General features: G+C 49.9%; 2 protein-coding genes across 2 annotated transcripts in view; both read left to right on the top strand.

The window, feature by feature from the left end:
• The first annotated feature begins 883 nt into the window (after positions 1-883).
• Positions 884-11,508, top strand: AIF1L (allograft inflammatory factor 1 like). The gene is made up of 5 exons (XM_062505733.1): positions 884-961; positions 5,417-5,483; positions 8,459-8,500; positions 9,653-9,815; positions 11,421-11,508. The coding sequence occupies exons 1-5, from the start codon at positions 884-886 to the stop codon at positions 11,506-11,508; spliced, it is 438 nt and encodes a 145-aa protein (XP_062361717.1).
• Positions 11,509-15,245: 3,737 nt separating this feature from the next.
• NUP214 (nucleoporin 214) overlaps positions 15,246-21,801 on the top strand; it is a 38,492-nt gene continuing 31,936 nt past the window's right edge. Inside the window, exons 1-10 of the mRNA XM_062505721.1 lie at positions 15,246-15,287; positions 16,703-16,898; positions 17,554-17,705; positions 17,966-18,170; positions 18,654-18,724; positions 19,065-19,128; positions 19,390-19,493; positions 19,803-19,909; positions 20,057-20,123; positions 20,629-20,752. Coding sequence (XP_062361705.1) covers positions 15,246-15,287; positions 16,703-16,898; positions 17,554-17,705; positions 17,966-18,170; positions 18,654-18,724; positions 19,065-19,128; positions 19,390-19,493; positions 19,803-19,909; positions 20,057-20,123; positions 20,629-20,752 — 1,132 coding nt within the window. The remainder of the gene's footprint in view (positions 15,288-16,702; positions 16,899-17,553; positions 17,706-17,965; positions 18,171-18,653; positions 18,725-19,064; positions 19,129-19,389; positions 19,494-19,802; positions 19,910-20,056; positions 20,124-20,628; positions 20,753-21,801) is intronic.

Here is a 21,801-nt window from a genome sequence, read left to right as displayed (position 1 = left end):
GCCATGGCCACTTAGTGTCTCTCTGGGAGGACAATTATACATCTCCAGTGAGCACACAGATTTGCTGCTCTTACAGAAATGTCAAGCCTTGCTGTGTGCCTGCTGCTGAAGATGTAGTTCACGCTGCTTCCTGCTCTCCCTGGAACTCTGTTTTTAGCTGGTGCCACCTGCCTAGAGCTGTATCCATTAAAAATTCTTAATATAACACACAGCTGTCTATCCAGGGAGCTTGTGCAGGATGTACTGAGTTTGTACTGTACCTGAGTTTGCTGCTTTTAAAGAGCAGGGCTTGAAATGCGGCTGCATTTGGGGTGGTAAGGGTCAAATGTCCGAAAATTCCTTCCGAACTCCACGTTAGTGCATAATTTTAACATAAGGCGTCAGGCTGACGCCGCGGGGGCGTGCGACCCTGGCCGGGACACGCATGGCCGGGACACGCATCACCTCCCCCGTGACTGTCCCTCGGGCCATCCCTTTTCCTGCTGCTCGTGCTCCAGGGTTTATCCAGCGCCTGGAAGCGGCTGTACCATCCCGCCCCTGTCCCTCTGCCGCGGGTACCGGCGGGGCGATGCCCTCCCCGGGACAGCCCCGGAGCGATCCCCGGTGTCCCGGAGCCGAGCCCGGCGGGCGGTGCGGGCAGAGGGAGCCGGTCCCTTGGCTCCTGCGGGAAGTGCAGAGGTGGCGGTGCCTCCCCCGATGCTCGGGCACCTCGGGCTCACCGCGGGTACCGCGCTGCTATCCCGGCACGGAGCGATGCGGACACCGCCACCCGCCCGCTGCCAGCGCCGGGCGGGGAATGGGTTAAGGGCGGGGGGCGGAGGGCTCGGCCCGGCCCTGCCCGCCCCTATTTAAGGCGGCGGCGGGCTCGGGGTGGCTCGGTGCGATGGCGGCTCCGCGCCGGCCGAGCGGCGGGGGGCTGCGGAGAGCCCCGCAGGACGGGCGGCTGGAGGAGATCAACAAGGTGGGGACGGGGCCGCATCCCGACCCGATCCGACCTGACCCCAGTGGGCAGGGGGCTGCGGAGGGGACGGGCGGGGCAGGAAGAACAGGAGGAGGGGGGGCGGTGGGTGCAGGAAGAGCCGCCGACCCCTCTGCCCAAACCCCTTTGGAGAGGAAGCGCGGTTTCTACGGGGATCGCTCTCCATCCCCTCCGCTCCTGATACTGCCCTCTCATGCGGCTCTTTCCTCCCTGTGCATCGCACATCGGCGGGGCTGGCGGGCGCCCGGGGGCTGGCTGCTATAAAATTCCCTTTGGAAACGTGCTCCAGCAAGAATGGGGGCTACTGTTCTCCTGGAGGACTTTAACCTCCCCTCTTCTGTATCGAGCACTTCAACTTTTTCTTCCCGGAATGAGAAGTTTCTGTTACTCAGGGCTGACTCCAGCACTCTTAGCTTTTCATTACAGCGGGTGAATGGGTTGCCCAGGATGGTTGGACGTCCCGCAAGCCTTGAGCAGGGGGATTGGCACCTCCTGGTTTAGTGCAAAGTGCGCTGGGCTTCATGCCTTTCATGCCAGGGTCAGGCAAGGTCTTCTCCCCCAAGCTTCAGGCTTACCCTGTCCCTTGCTTGGCATGGTTGTGGGGGCAGTTCTGTTGGCATCCCTCCCAGCTAAGAGCAGTTCTGAGGGTGAAAAGAAGGTTTTAACCTTGAAGCAAACAGTGCTGGGATTTCTAGCACTTCTAGATGGTGTTTTAATCAGTGGTACCTTGGTGTTACAAGTGCAGAAATCAAATTGCTGTACAAGATGAGAGCCCTGAGGAGGTGGGCTCACCTTGCCCTCACACTGAGTAATCTATGAAAAGTGGCAATATGCTCCACCAGTGAGACAGTAGAAGTGAAGTTTAGGTCACTGGAGGGGGAATGAAGTCGATTGAAATTACTCAATTAACTAGAAATTAGGATGTGCTGTGGAATGAGAGTGGAGAAAGAGGTGTCATGGCATAAGGTGTAGAATAAAAGCACCTTGTTAAAAAGGAGCCTTTGTAACCTACTGCTGGGAGGCAGACAGCACACCCTGCACCAAGGTGTGTAGCTGGGTCTAATATATCTCCTTCCCTGGCCAAGGTGATGTTGGCCCTTAGGCTGAGGATGATGGGAATGTGTTGTACATACTGCTGCAGTTTCTGCTTCTCCAGCATCCCTCAGGCACAAGGTGGATGCACCATCCTTTAAGCTGGTAGGAGCTGTAGGACTGAGTCTGGGAAGCTGTGCTTCCTGGGATGCTGCTGCTGTGCCATTGCTGTGTCCCAGGGCTCAGGGCTGTTCCCAAGCAGGGAACAAGTTCCTTTCTCTCCCCTAAACTGCCTTTCCTTTGGCTGAGGTTTGGATGACAAAAATGAAACAAGCTACGTGACTTCCCACTGACAGAGCTGCTTGTTTGCATCCTGGCTGCCCTGTGTGCTGGCTCAGCACTACGAGATGTGGCTTGAGCAGCTCAAAACCAAGCTGCAGATAGCACGGGTGGCAGATGCCCATGGATCCTCAGAAGCCATCGTGCTCTGGGCAGCAACCCCCACGCTGCTGTGCTTTGCCAGCTCTGTGTGGCATGGGGGAGTGCAGCAAACAGCCTCACACCTCCCTGACAAACAGCTGATACAGAAACTTGGGCTGATACTGTGGCTGGAGCCAGGCAGGGGGTTTCCCCAGCGCTGAAGAGCCCTAAGGCTGTAAAACAGTCAAGCACTCCTAATAAAACCTATCAGGCCAAATTCCTATCAGGCTTAATCTCATTGTCTCATCCTAACACTTAGTTCCCTCCAGCCCTGTTTTCCTGGCTGGTTTCTACCCCAGAGCTCTCGCTGGGATACGGGTCTGGCAGGCAGTACACAGAGTGCACATGTGCTGCTGGTAGCCAAGTCCTAGTGCAGACTTCTCTCTTCCAGCCTGAAGCACTCCTCTGGGCTCCCCTCTTGGTTGTTCCCCTCTTTCGGGGCAATGCAATCACATTGTCCAGCCTCGTGCATCAAGGTGGCAGGTCTAATCCAGCACAGATTAGTTTCAACCTTGTTTTACCCTCTAATGCGCTGGGCTGCAGGGAAGGAATTCAGCCTGTTAGAGGGCAGGTGCCTGCTTCTCCCATCCAGGGCAGGCATGAGCATCCCTCGGCCCTTCCCAGCCCCTGCAGGCAGGGTGGCTGGCATTCAGCACTTAAACATCCCAGTGAGAGCTTGGCCTGCCAGTTGGAGTCACCTTTTTGGGGAGCAAGGATGGATCTGGCTTTGCTCAGGTTGTCTTGCAGGTAGCTGGGACTTGTCTGGCTGAGTTTATTGGCTTAGAAAAGTCTCAAGAGCTCAAGAAAGGCTGTTCAGGGCAGGAGGGGGAAGAGGCTTTTAAAGCAGTTCTTATTAATAGAACATGGCCCTTAAAATGGGAACTTTAGCAAAGGGCTCTAGGAGGAACTTCAGCCACTCTGAGTTTGAGTCACAGGCCCTGGGGACTGAATTCCTGTGTGCCATTGTGAGTGTTTTCCTTATCACAGTCACAGCCCAGCTCACACACAATGTGGAGAGTGGAATGCCTTTCAAATACAGCCCCTTGTTGCTTCCTTGCACCTGGAGCAGAGCTGTGGTGCTGGTGGGCTCTCCAGCCCTCCTCTAGTTGAAACACAAGGGAACTGAGTCCTAATCCTCTGTGCAGTGTCACCTGTGCTGCTCTTGTATCACACTGCCAGGGGCTGATGGGCTCCTGAGCATGTGTTCCTCAGCCATCACGTATGGATGCACTCCCTTCAGGCTTCACCACTTCTGTGCTGGTTCTTGCTCCCAGAGAGAAGCTGTGCTCTGCCCTCACATTCCCTGTCCTGCTGGGAGGTGGAAGCTGCTTGCTGCTCCTGCAGGGCAGGAATGAAGCTGTGACCTGGTGGCCAGGAGTTGTTTTGGCCCTGTTTTGTTTTTCGGTGATGTTTGCTTTCTCCAGAGGCTATCCAGGGGTGATGGCAGCAAGGTAACACTACTCTGGTCTCTGGTGACTCCTGCTGCTGCCTGAGCCCAGGTCTCGAAGCTGAATTGGGCCCTTTGTGTTGGGCTGGGAAATAATACCCCTGGGTAGAAATAACTGAGCTAAACAAAACTGAGTTGGCAAAGGAGAGCAAAAGAAGGAACTGGGAATGTTGCATTTCACCACAGCTTTCAGTTTGAGTTGGTGACCACGGCGATGAGGGAAGCCAGTGTCACATTGGGTTGGTGGTCATGGTCGCTGGTGTTCCATCTGGAGTTTCTGGGGTGGAAGGAGGCGGTGGCAGTCACTTCTGTCCTAGTGAGCTTCCTACAAAACCGTAAAATCAGCTGCAGGTAAAAGTCTTGCCAGAGCAGTGGATAACTGGCAGTGAAGGTTTGAGAACTCCCTGAGCAGTCCAAGCTCCCCTGTCCCAGTGAGGAAGGAGGGAGCAGCTCCAGGTGTGTGGGACCCAGAACACAGTAAGCAGGATTAGGATGACCAGCAGTGATCATCACACAAGGCTCTTGGTGACCACTGCTGCCTTCCCCATGAGCATGGGGAGTAGTGGTGAGGCACACATTCCCAGAGTGGGGAACAGCCTCAGCCCTCCATCCACTAACCCCTGGAGGGGTTTGTCCTGGAGCGGCCATGCATAAGCTGTGCAGATGTTAATGATTTCTACTCTGAAGAATGTGGTGTTGTTGCTGAACACAGATCGAGTCATTAAGCTGGGCTGGGTTGGAGCTGGGTGGTGTGGGAGGGCAGGGACAGGAGCAAGACCCTGCTGCTCACAGCTGTGGAGAGTGTTGATGGCAGAGCACAACAGAAGAGCTGGCTGTGCAAGTTGTGGTCTGTTCTTTTGGGTGTCTGAAGGTTTTTGAGGTGGTGCTAGGGACAAGTGACCAGATGTGATCCAGGGTTTCTTCTCCAGCCTGAGCAGTAGAGGGAGAAAATGGATATTTGGTATGAGAGAGTTCCTAAGCTCAAAATCCGTGTCCTCTTGGGCATATGACATTCTGCAAACTTTGCCTGCTCTATTTGCAAGCCCTCTGAGTTTATCTAAGAGTTTGAAATCTGAGATAAGAGTGCTTTTTGCAAGGACTAGGAGCCCTTGCTGGAATAAGTGCCCAATCCACATGCTAAGTGTGCTTAGGCAGAGATCTGGGGAGCTGAAACTTTGGGTGAGCAAGAACAGGGGCTTTCATACAGTTATGCCAAAGCCAGGTGGGGTCCAGTCCTCCCTTAAACTGCCAGTGGGAAATCTGAGACATCAGAGGGATTCCCCTTGCACTGGAATGTTAATGACAAGGTGTGGAGGGATTCAGCCCATTTTCAAGTCACCTGGTGCTGTTGCTCAGCTGTGACTCTGGGAATTGTGTGAGTCTTCTGGCTCATGCTGCCTTTGAGGGTGGCCTTTAGGGTGTTTTCCTTTGCCTCTTTAACCTCGAGATTTTCTTTTGTGGGTTTTTTTCTGTTTTAGGAGTTTCTCTGTGACCCAAAGTTCAGTAATGAAAAAGACCTGGAGGAGAAGTTGGCAGTGTTCAAAGGTGAGGACTGGAGGGTTTCCGTGTCCTTTAAACCTTACTGTTTGCTCTGAACCAGATTATTTTCCTCAGCTCTTGGATCTCACCAGCCGGAGATTCTCTGCCAAATACAAGTGACTGAGCTGGGGTGGATGCCTTTCCCCTTGCTTGTGTGACTTGGTAAAACTCTCTGGAGAGATGTTTTCCACACAAACCTTTGTACTTCTCCCACTTGCAGGGTAGGGACATGTCACCCTGCAGACATCCTGCCTAGCAGCTGCTGTTAGTGCAAAACCTGCTATGCAGGCAAAACCCTGGGGAGCAGCAGAGGAGGATGGCCTCTGACTAGTTACTCAGCAAGCTAACTGGCATAATGGACTGTGCAGTAGCTGGACTTTTTTTTTTTTTTTTTTTCCTCAGTAAGTAGGAGGGCCTCATTCCACAAAGCAGAAGTGTCAGCTGCTTTCTGGAGGAGTTGGGGACTTTCTCTCTCCAAAAGTTTCTTTAGTCCTTTCCCAGCCCCTTGACACCAGAGGGAACAGCACTGATATGTCTAGTTCTGGCCAAAGCCTGACTCCAGTGGGTCAGCAGATCTAGTTCTTAGGTTTGGGCCTTTTGCTAGGACAAGGGATAGAGAAACAGCTCAAAAGCCTGGAGTCCTCTGGAGCTTGTCCCCAGACTGGTTACAGGATAAGATCTGGCAGGGTTATTCTGGTGTACCCGCTTTCTTTCCAAGCAGTGGCTGAAGGCAGTTGAGAAAACATGCCTGCGTCACAGTGCCTCGAGGCTTGTGCTCAGCCTGGATCTAACCAAATAAAACCTGACCTTGCTTCCATTTCAGACATTGTCTGCTATTTCCCTTTGAATTTTGGCTTTGCAATCCAGCAAGGAAGAAGCTGGCTGGCGTTTTGTGATCCCTTGCACTGCTGGGCACAGAGGAGCCTCCTGTGCTCTCCGATCTCTTTGTGTTGCCTTTTGTGTAGCTTTGGCTTTTGGCTGCAGCCCCACATTATTTTTTCCCATCACAATTGGGGCTCTTCAAACATTGCAACTGTAGGTCACAGGCGCAGAATTCCCTGTAACGAGAGCCTTTGGCATGTCTTCCTGCTGCCTCGTGAGTTTGTCTCCGTGGCCTGTCCCTCTCCCCCAAGGCCTCCTCCAGCTCCCCCAACAATCAGCTCATTGTGTGATGACGGGGGGAATATTTCTTCTCTGCTGTCCTTCCCACATCCCCACCCCTCTCCCAGCCTGGGGGAGGCAAAGATTGAGCCCCCATGCAGTACTTGTGTAAATGTATTTTTGAGGGAGGGATCATGCATGGTTTTTGCCCCACTATATCCCTGCTGCTGGGGTGGGAGGGAAACATGAATGTGTGAGCTGAGGCTGATGTAAAGCTGCCTCTGTTCTCTGTACTGTTGGCTAAGTGTCAGCTCAGAAGAAAAGAAAATGTGTGCTGGGCATGGACATGGCAGAGCAGGGTTTGTGCCCCAGGCATATGCAGGGTGCCTGACCCTGGTAAGGGAGGTGGCAGTTCAAATGCACAAGGTCATTCTGGAGAGGCAGTCCCACATCAACATCACTCTGGCCCCTAAACATCTGTGTTACAGCCCTGATTTCTTCTAGGATTGGTTGCTTGGTGCTTAAAGGCAGACATTTACTCCAGCCTGAAGCATGAGCAGCTTTGGTTTGTGCATGCTATTTCTGCAGGTCTGTCCTGGTCAGCTCATGGCAGCAGTAATCCATGGGCTGAGACCCAGGTGAAGACATGCCAAGCCACTCCTTTGCCTCCTGCCCATCAATCCAGTTAACCCAATAATTTCCTTTGGAAGCACAGGTCCTGGAAAGACTCTGATGTGTGAAATAACCACTCTTCCCCTCGACTCCTTAAATTAGCCTGCCACTTCTCTGTTCATATTCATGCTGGTGTCCCTGCAGCAGAGGCAAAAGCTCTTTTCCATTTTCCTTTCTAGGGCAAAGGAGCGGCCTGGAAGGGTTTGGTTAATTTGAGTCCTCCAAAGCTGTTGTGGGGAGTGAGTGCTCACTGCAGGGTGATTTCTCCAGCTCAGCGTGGATGGATGGTGCCAGCAGGCATCTTGCTCTTTCCATTTAGTAGAGCTGAGGTGATGGGGGGCCCCTTGCGGTGCTGGGAGCAGTATGGTCTGTAAGACAAACAAATCCATGCCTGAAGAGCTTAAAGTATAAATGGGGAACAGCTAGCAAGGGGTGGGGGGGTGTGTAGGAAACTCAGGTGTGCCACTTCAAAGGACAGAAACTGCACAGGACTGAATTCCTGAATTTTCTAGCTCAAATCAGTGCTCTGCCTGTTACAGCATGTGAGTTTTTGTCCTGCAAAGCTAACCAGACCTTCTGGAGCAGGCTCTGCCTCTCTCTGACATTGCTGGATTTGCTCAAGTCAGCAGTGTTTAACAGCAGGCTGCAAGGGCAAACAACCTGCTCCAGCATCACTGTGCCCAGGCATGTTCTTGGCTTTGCCCTCTTGATGTGGTCCTTGAGCATCTTTCCTGGCAGGTGCTGCTCTGGATGGGAGCACTGTGGAGTCTGTCCCTCATTATTGCAGGCAACTGCGTCATATAATCCCCCTTCTAATCCGATCAAGCTTCATCTCGGGAGTGCTCAGGGGTTTGTTTTCCTTGCTACTCCTTCTGGGAGGCTGTTCCAGGGCTTTGTTTTTCTGGCTGGAAACCTTTTAATGCTGTTCATAGCCAGCTGATACCTTGTTCTCATGCCAGTGTTTTCCTTCAGCTTAAATGAAAAGCAGCCACAATTACAGAGCACTTAATTCCAGAGCCCTAGAGTTGAGATAAGGGTGCTAAAACCAGGCCTTGAGATGGTCTCCCCCTCTAAACTTTGCGTTCAGCACTGCATCAATCTTATCCTCAAATGCTTTTTATTTCAGTGCTGTCAGCAGGCAGTGCTCCAAAGCCCTGCACGCTCCCCTGCTGTAGAGTCCTGCTAACCTAATTCTGTGTCTCTTCCAGAGAAATACATGGAGTTTGACCTGAACAACCAAGGCGAGATTGGTGAGTGATTCTCAGGGATGCTGGGCTGGAAGAGCCACAGCCTGTCTGCTGCTGAATCTGCTGCTTTCTTTCTTTCATGGATGTTGAGGGGTAAAACTTTGGGGCTTTTCCTATGTCCACCCTTTCTTGGATCTTGATTGCCAGTCAGGGGCTTCCTTGGCTCTCCAGCCCCTGCCTCTCAGCTTTCTCAGTCTCTCCTTGCCTATTTCAAGATCTAAGCTCTTCTCAGTGCAGTTCTCCCAAAGTTCTGTTTATCTCCTCCACTTTTCTCTCCTCTAAATGTTTTTTTTTTCTTTTCTTTTCCCTTTTTCTCCACTGAGGCCTTCATCTCAATCCTCTGCTACAAAGCTGGGAATTCAGAGCTGGGAAGCTGCAGGACTTGGACAATCCTAGGGCTTTCCTGGCTTGAGACAGGAGCTGTATAAATCCATGAGCACTTCTGGTGCAGAGAAGCTCTTTGTTTTGCAAGGAGGGGAGCAGAGGGAAGCGAAGGACTTGGGTGTGAGTCTGGCTCGGCTGAGCAGCCCTGCTTTGGGTCCAGAAAGCACCAGTAATGTAAAGTTACTGAAGTGTAATCACTTGTGCACTGTGCCCTTCCAGGAGGTGGCTGCCTCCTTCCCCTCCTCCATAAGTCTTCCAGCTGAAGTGAAGCCTGTGGGGAGCTGGAAGGGGCCTGGCTCAGGGCTTCCGGAGGGAAGGGGCCCGCAGGTCTCAGCAGGCAGCAGTGCAATGGGAGGAAATGGCCTGTGGCGATGGGCAGGGGCGTCTGCTCCCCACAGCTTGTTTGTCTCCAGCTTTAACCCTGGTGTTGCTTCCCTCCTCCCCATCCTTGTGATTCTTGGCACCACAATCTGAGCTAGAGAGCACTGTCCCCACGTGTCTCTGGGGCACTTGGAGAGCTGTTTCTCTTCTCTGAGTGTGTGATGCTTTTATCTTGAGCTGCATGACTGGGAAATGATGCTTTGTACTGGGCAGAGTGGCAGTGAGCTGCACTGGCAGGTTTATTGTGGCTTTTGGCAACAGCTTCATGCCGTCAGCCACGGAGTCCACAGCTGAGGCGGTCTCAGGTGGGAACTCATGGCTCTGTCCCTAGGGCTGGTCTGTGCTCAGTGGGGTCACCCCTTGACAGCAGCGATTGCCTTGCTCTTGTAGATTTGATGTCTGTCAAAAGGATGATGGAGAAGCTGGGGGCTCCGAAGACCCATCTAGAACTGAAGAAGATGATCTCTGAGGTGACTGGAGGGGTCAGCGACACCATCTCGTACCAGGACTTTGTCAATGTGATGCTTGGGAAACGCTCTGCTGTGCTGAAATTGTGAGTGTCCCAGGATGGGGCTGGGGAGAGCAGCAGCACCCGAGCTGCTCTGTTGGGAAGCTGGGAAGCACAAGCTGTTCTGTCTGGTGGAGCTGGAGCTGTGCACACTCAGTGTTCATGCAGGGAGATGAGGATCCTGGTGCAGGGCAGTCTGCAGGGTGCCATGAGGGTCTATAAGCCCGTGGCGAGTGCTCCCAGCAGAGCTGCCTGCTCTGTGTTAGCACAGGCTTCCTCCCACCTGCTCCATGGGAGCCATCCCCCTCCTTTCCTGAGGCATTCAGCACCGCAGGACTTCTTCCCGTCTCTTCCCTGAGGATCCTGCTGGCTTTTGGGGACACAGACTTCCCTTGTGGATGGTGGTAGGACTTGAGTGAATGATGGTCCTGCCAGCACCAGTAGTGCTGGCTCCTGTTTCCCACAGGATGTTCTATCCCTGCCTGATCTTGGAGGGACAGGCGGTAGATAAAGATGGGACACGTGCTTAAAACAGCTGGCTTGTGCTGGGAGTTTTCTGTGGTACAGGATGCCAGCACTAGCCTCCCACGGCCCCCTCTGCCCTCCCAACAGGGCTCTGAAACTGCTGCTCTAACAAATGGCTTCTAAACACTTGCTTGGCTCCATCTCCATCCCATTGAAGCCTTTCACAGCTCAGAGGCTGGCCCTGCTTTCGTATCTGAAACCACCATGAATAGGAGCTGATACTCTCCATCCTCCTTACCCCTTTTTGATGGCAGCTTTAGAAACACAGCCAGCTTCCAGGCAGGTGGGGAGGAAGGATCTTGCACCCACCTCTCATGTGGTTTCTCTAAGCTGGGACACGGTTGCTGGCAGATTCTCCTCACTGTGTGCTGTGTGTCTGTTGTGATGCTCTTCTTCCAAGCACAGACTTCTGACATCCCTGCTCCTCCTTTTTCTCTACAGACCCAGACTGAGCCTGCAGCCTGTCCTGTATCTTCTATCCCTCCTCCCAGCTGCAGCAGCTTTCACAAACTAGTCCCTTCTCTTGCTAACAGGCACCCCATTGTCTGTTGGAGCCTGTAGAGCAGGAGCAGAAATGTAAAACTTGTCCTAAGAGCAGTACAGCCCTTTGATCGAGGCTGCTGTGTAGCTGCAGCCCTCAGGGAGGAAGACAGAGCTAGTGGTTGCAAAATGCTTGAGATTCCTACAGCCAGTGCCTTGCTCCTTGTTTTTGCTCTCTCCCTTGGCTGTAATTGCTGCTGCTTGCTCTGTGTTGGCTTCTGAACGTTCTGCTGTGTGGTTGTGTGCAAGGTAGGCCAGGAGTGCTGTTTGCTTTTACGCATCAGGAACACTTGGCATGCGGTGCGTGCCCAGGGGATTTCGGAAGTGGCTGTCTAAATAAAATGTGCTAATCCTCTGGGCTCTGAGAGGAAAGCTGGCAGAGACTTTGGGAACCTACTCCTGGTAGCTGCCGGGAAAGCCAGCCTGGCAGCACTGCCCTCTGTTGGCTTTCCCTGCTTTGTTAATTATCGAGTGCTCTCTGTAGGGGAGCCAGATGCTCTTTTTCAGCAGAGAATGCCACCCCCAATGATGGATAAATATGCATTTGCTTTTTCAAAAATTGTCAATATCTCTTGTGTTTTGCAGGGTCATGATGTTTGAAGGAAAAGCCAATGAAAGCAACCCAAAACCTTCTGGTCCACCTCCAGAGAGAGACATAGCCAGCCTCCCTTGAAGAGAACAGGCTGTAAAATGGGCACTGTTTGCTTTGCTGGTCTGTAACAGAGGTTACCTGTGCTTTGTTACTCTTTTCTGTGGACAGTCCTAGTTTTTAACTAACCTGCCTTAGAGGAACAGCAAGGGAAGCTGGAGACCTCCAGCTCATGTCTTTATGCTGCATCCCTTAGCCAACTTGATCTGTTAGACAGAAGTCATAGCACCAAGTGTAATGTGAGACCAAAAAGAACAAAAAATATCCTATGATTTTACTCTTTCCTCTGCCCTTCCTGCATTTCTCAGACGAGGAGCTACTTTGTTCCCAGCGTATGGATTCAGAGCTGTGCTTGTCATGACAGGCTCCTTATGGTCCTTGCTGCTAGATACGGACAAAGCCCCTGAAAGTGGCTTCATGGGTGCAAAGAAATAAGTGCCTTCTCTGCTCGATCCTCCTGTTCCTACTTTGGACTTAGTTCTTTTCCTCCTGACCTCCCCAAAATGTAAATCAGGCTCCCACATCTGTCTGATAGTAAGGGGAATGTGGGAATGTGCTTGGACACAGAGGTCTGCCTGCACAGCCTATCGGAGTGGGCACAACTGCCCGCAGGGACAGCTTCTGTCTGCTGTGGGGGCTCATCCTGTGGGCAGATCTTGGGGTTCAAGACCAGCCACTGCAAGTCAGGATGGTTAAAGCCACCTTGGGGACCCCCTTCCTGAAAAATCATGACTTGGGTCTGACCAGGAGTGTAACCTCTGGACGGGTGATTGTCTGCCCCATCCATGGAGTCCAGAAACCTTTGCAGCCCCACAGGATGCCTGGGCCAAGTGAAACCTCCAGCTGAAAGGAAGCTGAGTGACCAAACTGAGCCCAGCCAGACCAGTTGCAGATGAGGAACTGTCCTCAGGCAGCTGCTCTGTCCCTCTGATTTTTTGCAGACCTCCTGTATGTGTTCCAGCCTGGTCCCCTGGGTCTATCAATTTCCCTGATGGATGAGCTCTTAAATCTGCCAAATATGAAGGGCTTTAAGTATGGAATTATGAGCTGGGACTGTGCTATCCATGCTCTGGGGTACTGTGGTGATTTTTGTTCCATACACAATTTCTGGAATCCAGGTGTTTGCTCTTTGCCCTTTCCCAACTCTTCTTTTAAATGCTTTTGACAGCTTTTAACTTTTTTTAAAATCATGGTTTAGTAAGTACATTTTTAAAAGGAAATACAGATGATTAACTCTACTAGGCTGATTGTTCCTGCCAAAGGCTGCACTTTTAAATAAATAAATAAAAAAAACCACAAAAACATTCTCACTAATGTTTCTATTAAAACCAAAACTGTAACGGACAGAAAAATTATGAGCAAAAGCAGCACCAGTCTACTTCAAGGACTGAAAAATAAATCTTTTGAAGCTACGCAGTGTATCAGTGTTTACTGTTATCTGTTCTGAAGCTTGGTCCATATGATTGGTTGCAGATTAAGGGAGCTGGTTTCCAAGTCTGTTAATATAAACCCTTAAACAGATCCTGGAGATAGGTTTGGACTGTCTTGATCTGATCTTTATCTGTAATAACTGACTGAAACCCATGGAGTTGGTGTGATGAAATGCAGAGGCCACCTTCTGAAAGCTGGAGCTTCTTTCTGACTTACTGAAAAAGAGCAGGTGCCAGTGCTTGCTTTAAGGAATTTGTTTGAGAGCAGACACTTACAATGCTTCTCTTGAAGGACGTATTACTATTATTATTCTCTCTGCTCTTGAAGCAATTGCCCAAGGTTCTTGTCTGATGTCAGTTATCAAAAGGGGAGACCAGGTTTCCTGGGGAATGACTGGGTGCACATTTTCCATGTATTTCTCAAAAGGCCAGAATTTCCCTGAGATCACAGCCCCATGTCTGCTTTTTGCTGCCTGGTAGCCTCTGGGAATGCACCTGCTTTTCTTGGCTGTGTGTTGAAGCTGTTGTTTAGCTAGAAAATAAAGGAAGCATATTACACAAGGGAAACTTGGATGTGGTTTGCCACAGCTCAGGTCACTGCCCCAAGCCATTGTTTGTCTTTGTGGAAATCCTTGTCCCTTTTGGTCCTGGAAAAGAGAATGACCTGCTAGAGCTGGGAACAGCCCTTCTCAAAGTGTCTCCATAGGGCTGAGTGCTGGATTTCTGTCCAAGTTTGAGCTGAACCCCTCAAAACTTGAAAAAGTAAAGAAATGAGGGACCTGGTGTGATCAAGCCCCCACATTCTGCTTTTGTGTGGTCCTGGAGCACAATAAGGCTGCTCCATCTCAAAAAGCTTCTGTGTTTGCAGCTCAGCCACACCACGGTGGAGCTGTACAGGGGCTGACCCAGAGCATCCCTGTGCTCCCACTGCAGCCCATGCCAAGGGAGCAGGATTTTACCTGAGAGAAAGGCATGAAATTGTGCTAGGAGAGGTTTAGGTTGGAATCAGGAAAAGGTTCTTTCACCAGAGAGTGCTGAGCACAGCCCTGAGGTTGTCAGAGCTCCAGGACCATTTGGCCATGGCTCTCAGGGACAGGGTGGGATTCTTGGGTTGTCCTGTGCAGGCTCAGGAGTTCAATTTAATGACCCTTGAGCGTCACTTGTAACACGGGAGTTTCTGTGATGCCTGAGACACTGGATCTCTGATAGGGGAAAAGCATCAAAGCCCCTCACCAAGGACTGGTGGCTGGAGGGGAGCAGCTGCCTGCCAGGCTCCAGCATGGCTTGGCAGGGACAGCCAGAGCCATCCCTGGGGTTTGTCCATCCCCAGTGCGAGCCCATCCCAGGGCTCTGTCCATCCCGGGGCTCTGTCCATCCCCGGGGCTCTGTCCATCCCGGGGTTCTGTCCATCCAGGGGCTCTGTCCATCCCGGGGCTCTGTCCATCCCCGGGGCTCTGTCCATCCCGGGGCTCTGTCCATCCAGGGGCTCTGTCCATACCCGGTGTGAGCCCATCCCTGGGTCTCTGTCCATCCCCGGGGCTCTGTCCGTCCCGGGGCTCTGTCCATTCCAGGGTTCTGTCCATCCCAGGGTTCTGTCCATCCCCGGGCTCTGTCCATCCAGGGGCTCTGTCCATCCCAGGGTTCTGTCCATCCCCGGGGCTCTGTCCATCCAGGGGCTCTGTCCATCCCGGGGCTCTGTCCATCCAGGGGCTCTGTCCATCCCGGGGCTCTGTCCATCCCCGGGGCTCTGTCCATTCCAGGGTTCTGTCCATCCCAGGGTTCTGTCTATCCCCGGGCTCTGTCCATCCAGGGGCTCTGTCCATCCCAGGGTTCTGTTCATCCCCGGGGTTTGTCCTTCCTTGGGGCCCCTCAGCACGGAGCAGGGCACGGGCGTCCTGCGGCTGCCAGCGCCTCAGAACGTGTGGAAGAATCAGGGCGAGAGCACACAGCCTTGACCTGAGCCAGGGGAGGTTCGCGTTGGACATTGCGAGGAATTTCTTCACAGAAAGGATGATTAGATACTGGAACTGGCTGACCGAGGGGGGCGGAGGAGTCACCGTGACCTGGAGATGTTCAAGGAACGATACTCAGTGCTGTGGGCTGGGTGACAAGGCGGTGTGGGGTCACAGGGTGGACTCGATAGTTTCAGAGACACTTTTCAATCTGATTCTGTGCAAAGAGGGCTCATTAGGCACAGCCGTTCAGGGGAGGACCCGCTGGGAGGACCCGGAGCATCGAGGGCCGTGGCCAGAGCGGCCCCGCCGGAAGCGGAAGCGGCGCGCGGCTGTCTCGGCGGGGCGCGGGCGGCGGGACTGCGGCCGAGGGGCCGCCATGGGGGACGACATGGACGTGATCCCCGAGCGGGAGATGAAGGTGAGGCACGGGAAAAGTGGGAGGGTGAGGGGCAGTCCGACGGGGAAGGGTTGACAGGTTGTTTGACTCGGGCCGGGGGCCCTTGGCTTGCAGCCGGAGGGGAACGGGGCTTGGAGACGGTTCGGCCTGGGCTGCGAAAGGTGTTGGGTTCTGGAGGAGGCTTGATCGGGACCGTGGCCGTGACAAACCGGGGCAGGTTCGGCTCGGGATACGGCGGGGCTTTCTTAGACGTCCTTGAAGTGTTTGTGAAACAATCCCAGGATGGGTCAGGCTGGAAGGGACCACAGTGGGTCATCTGGTCAAACCTCGCTGCTCAGACTGGTTCATCCCGGAGCGCGTGGCCCAGGAGTGCGTCCAAACGGGTCTGGAATGTCTCCTCCGCACCCTTTCTGGGCAATCTTGAGAACTTTGAAATACTTGAGGACTTTCCAGCATAGTGTGGTACAAGCCTGTGGGGTGGAAAAGGGAAGGCTGGCATGGTTTTGGTGTAAGAGGGGTGTTTAATGTCTGGGGAGGGAATCACAGAATAGTTTGGGTTGGAAGGAACCGTGAAGCTCATCTGGTTCTGACCCCTGCCATGGGCAGGGATACCTTCCACCAGACCAGATTGCCCCAGGCCTCATCCAGCCTGGCCTCGACCAGTTTCAGGGATGAAGGAGAATTGGAGGAACCTTGTTTTGAAAGAAGAGTGATATGTTTCTAGATTATCCTGACAGCATGCCTTGTGCTGGGAATCTCCTGGTTTGGGGATATGTGGCAATGGGGCAGTGTGAACAGAAGTCTTGCTGTGTGGTGCCAGTGTAGCCCATCCTGTGTCACCCAGTGTTACTGTGAGGCTCGGTAAGAGAGGACATGGGGGAACGGATTCCTGGAGTGGATATGGGTCTCTGGGCAGCTGCGTTCTGCCCTCAAAAACAGGGTAGTTGGGCTGTTTGCTTTGCAGAAGTTTATGACTTCCTACCTCCTCCTTAGATTGCAGGAATGTACTTATGTAGTGGCAGTTATTTGGGAATAACTCAGGTGCTTGGCTGGAGTTACTGGCATATAGGAGCCTTGTAGCAGCAAGTTTTGTTCAGTCCTGTCCCATCTTTTCTTTATTCCTTTCTCTTTTCCTCTATATCCCTTGTCTCGTTTTGGTGTGCTTCTGAGAAGGTCAGATGTCAGGCAGATTTTATGAACATGGGCACTGGGTACAAGTGGGAGGTAACCAATTGAAAAAAAATGTGGTGTGATATCATTCTTTCATGGGTGAGACAGAAAATGTGATGGAGTGGCCAGAGGCTGCCTGGGTGTGTGGCAGGGATTTGCAGCTCTCATGGAGAGGCTCCTGCACTTACTTAAGTCTTAGAGAAGCCAAAGTAAACTGTTCCTCTTGGGCAGCATGTGAACAGCTACTTCCCAACTCTCTCAAACAGGATTTTCAGTTCAGAGCACTGAAGAAGGTTCGCATCTTTGATGCTCCTGATGATCTTCCCAAAGAGCGCTCCAGCCTCCTCACAGTGTCCAACAAATATGGGCTGGTCTTTGCTGGTGGAGGGACCAGCCTGCAGATCTTCCACACCAGAGATCTTATCCTGCAGAAACAGCTGGGAGAAGATCCCAATAAAATTGGTAAGGCACACTTAAAATCTCATGGGTTTGGCAGGGACACGTTTATATGGGATTTATGACATGGAGCTCCTGGCTTCTGATACATGTTATAATCCTTGCCATTCTCTGTCAGGGGCATTTGAATTGCCATGCTTTCTTGTGTGGGAAGGCAAGAACAATGGTTGGTAGCCATTCTTTGCTGGTTTGGTAGCCATTCTTTGAGCTGTGAGCTTGTGCATGTGTCAGGGATGTGTGTGACTGGAGGGACACACTGAGGGAGTTTTCACACTGAGTTACCTGCTCTGACTAAATGACTGGCCAGGAGAGGGGAAGCAACCACTGTTCCACCACCTGGGTGCAAAATGGTTTTCATTCTCCTTAGTATCTATTCCACTCTGTACATACATATAAGTAAAGCAAAAAATCTTTCCACTTATTATTTCTGAGGGTACTGAGGAAAGAAAGTGTCGTTTTCACATTTGGCAACTCCTAAGATTGTATTGATAGAGATGAAGGGATTTGCTTTTATTCTGTTTTTCTATGTGTTACCTTTGATAGCTGCTGTTACTGGGACTGAAAATTATTGCATAAATTTGTTGTATTGTTTTACAAGAATAACTCTTGCTATTTAAATTCGTCCCCTTCATTCCATCTTCTTTTCCTTTTGTGTTTTAAGTGGAGAATATTCAGGGTACTGTGGTTCCCATGAAGTTTCCTATGCAGCACCTGGCTCTGAGCTGTGACAATCTCACCCTGTCTGTCTGTATGATGTCCAGTGAGGTCGGGTCCTTCATCAGCTTTTTTGATGTCCGCACATTCCTGAATCAGGTACAGCATATGCTAAGTGAATTTGGCTTTGGTTTGGGCTTTTTTATCAGAATACAGCAGAGGAGAGGTGTAGCTGGGGTGGGATTTTCTGTCTCTGTGAAGGTTGTTGTATAAAGGAGGTTCTCAATAAACTCAAAATTTGCTTGTTTTTATCAGTCATTAATTTATAGGCAGGTCAAAACTGCTTTGAACTATGACTTCAGCAGAGTTTGATTTTGTGCTCTACTTTGACTCTCTCATGTATTTGTCTTTCCTAAAAGGCAAAACAGCAGAAACATGCATTTGCTTGTCACAAAATGTCCAAGGACTCGGGAAGTGCAGCTGTGGTCAGTGACCTGAAGTGGAACCCTGCCAATCCCACCATGGTGGCCATCTGCCTGTCCGATGGCAGCATCTCTGTCCTGCAGGTCACAGACTCTGTGAAGGTCTATGCCACACTCCCATCCTCTGCTGCTGTCACATCTGGTGAGTGGCAGCCTTGGAGGGCACTTGGAATGTTGGACACTGAAGAGCAGACATTGACTGAGAGGTGTATAAACACAAGCTGCTTGTCTCAGGAGGAGGCTTCTTAAAATTCTTCACCGAATGAAAGAGTTTAAACTCAGTGAGACTCAGAAAATGTGTTGCAATGGAATTACTATTTTTCAGTTGATTGCAGCAGCTGAACCTTGTGAGTTATCAAATGTGCCCACCTGTGGTTTGTGCTGTCTCAGCCTTGACTCATTTCCAGGAAAACATGCAAATAAGCATCATCACCTGATGGGTTTTGACCTGTGTAGTCTTCCCTTCTCTGTAACTGGATGCTTCCTTGTTTGATTCAGCTTAATGTTTTTTGGTTTTTTTTTTAGTGGAAAAAATAGCAGTTTTAATTTATTGGTCCTGTTTTTGTGGGGCCTTGTAACTCTCCAGTTCCTTAGTGCTAATGAAATTCTTCCCTTTTTTGCCTAGTGTGTTGGAGCCCAAAGGGAAAACAACTGGCTGCAGGGAGGCAAAATGGCACTGTGGTGCAATATCTGCCTGTAAGTATTAGTGGTATTTAAGGCCTTATGACTTTTCAGGAGTTTGAAATGTGTTGTTTTGGGTTGGGTTTTTTTGGTGTTGATTGCTTTTTGTATCACAAACTACAGAATTTGGTTGTGAGGCATGTGATGCTACCCAAGTGTTTCAGTAATATTCAAGTGGCTTAGGCCAGTATTTGGTTTAGTTTAAGGTTTGCACTGATCACTGAAATCATGATTTCAGAGTGGCCCATGATGAGCGTTAAAGAATGGGTGACCTGCTCTAAACCAATTCTGTGGGCTTTCTGCAAAACCTTGCAATTGGATTTTTCTGTATACTTAAGAGCTGTTTTGTTTGCAGAATCTGCAGGAGAAGAAAGTAATTCCTTGTCCTCCTTTTTATGACTCGGACAATCCTGTTAAAGGTACATATTTTTATTACTTTTTAACTTGTTTTCTCTTTAGAAGTATTTTACTCATTCTTTCCCCATTGTCTTTAGTTATAGCAGCTGTATAGCACTGTTTATGAAATTATAGTATGATTTTCTGTGATTTTTAAGCTTGGTAGTTTAGTAGTTAGTTGCCATTTGTTTGTCATTTCCTTTTGTGTGCTGTGCTCAGTCAAAATCAATAAAAAAGTATTTTAATAAAATGTTTCTGGCTGAGGTATTTGCTTTCTCTTTCAGTTTTGGATGTGCTCTGGATTGGCACATACGTCTTTGCCATTGTGTATGCAGAGGCTGATGGGACTCTGGAAATGTCTCCACAAGTGGTCATAGCCATATTGCCTGTAAGTGCCAGTAGCCACAACAACACAAGTGTCTGTTGCTTGTTCCTGACTTGTTCATGACAGTGGCAAATTGCTTTTGTTATTGACATTGGCACCACATAGGATTTGAGTTTGGTACTGCTGTAAAGCATGGGATTGAGGTTGGGGGGATTAAGTGGAGGAAGTAGGATCCACCTGAAAATCAATGAGTAATCTGTTCTCTGCCGAGATGAAATTATGATGCTTTTGGTGTACCCTGATACTGTCAGATTTAAGGGAGATTACTTGGTTTGTACATTGAAAGATAAATTACCAGTGTTGATCTTACAGAAAAAGGAAGAGAAGCGACCAGAGAAATTTGTGAATTTCATGGAGCCTTGCTACACAAGCTGCACTGAGAGACAGCATCATTACTTCCTCAATTTTGTTGAGGAATGGTGAGTGGCAGGAATCATGGCAAAGTCCTTCCCTTGGTATGCATGTCTGAGGGGCCAGTGCTTCTCCATAGATTGTGTTGCTCCTTTTTGTAGACCTTGCAGTGGACTGTCACGTTAATTTTAACCTGTTTGTGTCCATGCTTACAGGGATCTAGTTCTGGCAGCTTCAGCAGCTTCCACAGAAGTCGGCATTCTTGCCAGGCAGGGGGATCAGGTAATATTTTTATTCCATTTGTGGAATATATTTTGGGCTGCATCTGTGCAAATGTACATTTTCTTTCCCTAAATATAACCTATATAAGACCTAGAATATGATGAGATTGATTTTTTTTTTAAGACATTCCAAAGCTAAACAAGCTTCTAAATTGTATAGAATCTTAAATGAACAAGAGATGTGTGTTGTGAACCAAGTAGAAGTCTGTTTTTCATTATTCACTTGGCAGTCTTGAAATTTGGTCAAACTCACTATAATAAAGTGATTGATGTGAGGTCACCAGTTGAAGTTAAGCATTAAAAATGTCTGACCTCTGACATGCAGTGATACACGAGAAGTCACACACAAATCTCTGAAGGACCCCGATCTTTCTGGAATTTGTGAATCTGACAGATTTGAGTAGATACTCTCCAGCTGGTGTTTTAGCTGTTGTAGGCTGGAGTGCTGAAGAAGGCTGGTCACATGAAAGCAGTAATTGATATAACAATAATTTCACTTTTTGCAGAACTGGGAGTCGTGGGTTTTGGAGGACTCCAGCAGAGCAGAACTTCCTGTGACAGATAAAAGTGATGACACTCTGCCTGTTGGTGTTGCTGTAGACTACACCAGTAACATGCCCATCGTGATCAGTAAGTCTTGTTAGTCTTTCTTGTGGAGTAGTCCAAAAATCTCAGTACATTTGATATTTTTGAGGGGCAGCCTTGTGCTCAGAGTTCTGGGAGATCATTCTGAAAGGCAGACTGACACACCTGCTGTTTTTATACCAAACCCACAACACGTGGCTTTACTTCTATGTAAGGTTTCAGTGGCAAAGTTTAAATGCAGTTCTTTCCTGGAGCTTTCAGCATCCTGGGATATGATACCAACAGACATGGCAAACAAAGTTCCTGAGTTACGTCCGTGTTCCCCAGAGCTGGGATTTTAGTGAGTTTAAAGGATTCGTGTTCTAACACTGGGGATTTCAGGCTGCCCATGAGGTGTTCTTTATTCTTGTCACTTATGTCCTTTTGCAGAACTGTTTTTTATCAAGTAGATTTGCAGAGTTCTAAAGGAAAATTGGGTTGGTTTCAAAGCCAGAAACAGCAAAGATTGCTGAGGTGAATCCGTAGGTTTTAATTCTGTATTAAAGTTAAAGCACAGGGTCTGTACTTCTTAAACCCTGCTGTGCTCTACATCTCAGCTTCATTATTGCTGTACCTTCTGTGCTGCCTAAAGGCACTTCAAAGTACCTTGTCAAAGTCTGAAGCTACATCTGAGCTATTGTGTTGTATCTTGGTGAATTCTGAGAATTCTTAGTGGAAGGCCAAAGACAGATGGAAATAGAAATGCCTTCAGGCAGGGTGGAAGGTACTGCAGTCAGGAGTTCCTGAAGAGCACAGGAGGGTGCCAGTTAACTGAGACCTTTACCTGAAAGAAAACCTACAGTAGGGAATTGAGGTCAAATGCTGTACTTGAATGCCAAATTGAATTTGAAGCCTTTTTTCTGTTAATCTGTACAGTTACTGGATTAAGAAATCTGAGAGGGCTTATTTTTTAAAGCCTGTGTTGTGCTGCCTCAGAGTTTTTAAAAAGGATTTTGGAGAAGCTTTTTGCTAACACATTCTCTGTGTTCTGACACAATCATTTGGCTATACATTAATTGGCTTTGCAGTTCACAGCAAGTTTAGGTTGCAGAGAA

This window comes from Cinclus cinclus, chromosome 19 (genome assembly GCF_963662255.1).
Source record: "Cinclus cinclus chromosome 19, bCinCin1.1, whole genome shotgun sequence".
NCBI lineage: Eukaryota > Metazoa > Chordata > Aves > Passeriformes > Cinclidae > Cinclus > Cinclus cinclus.
This window is presented reverse-complemented; position numbering and strand designations above follow the sequence as displayed.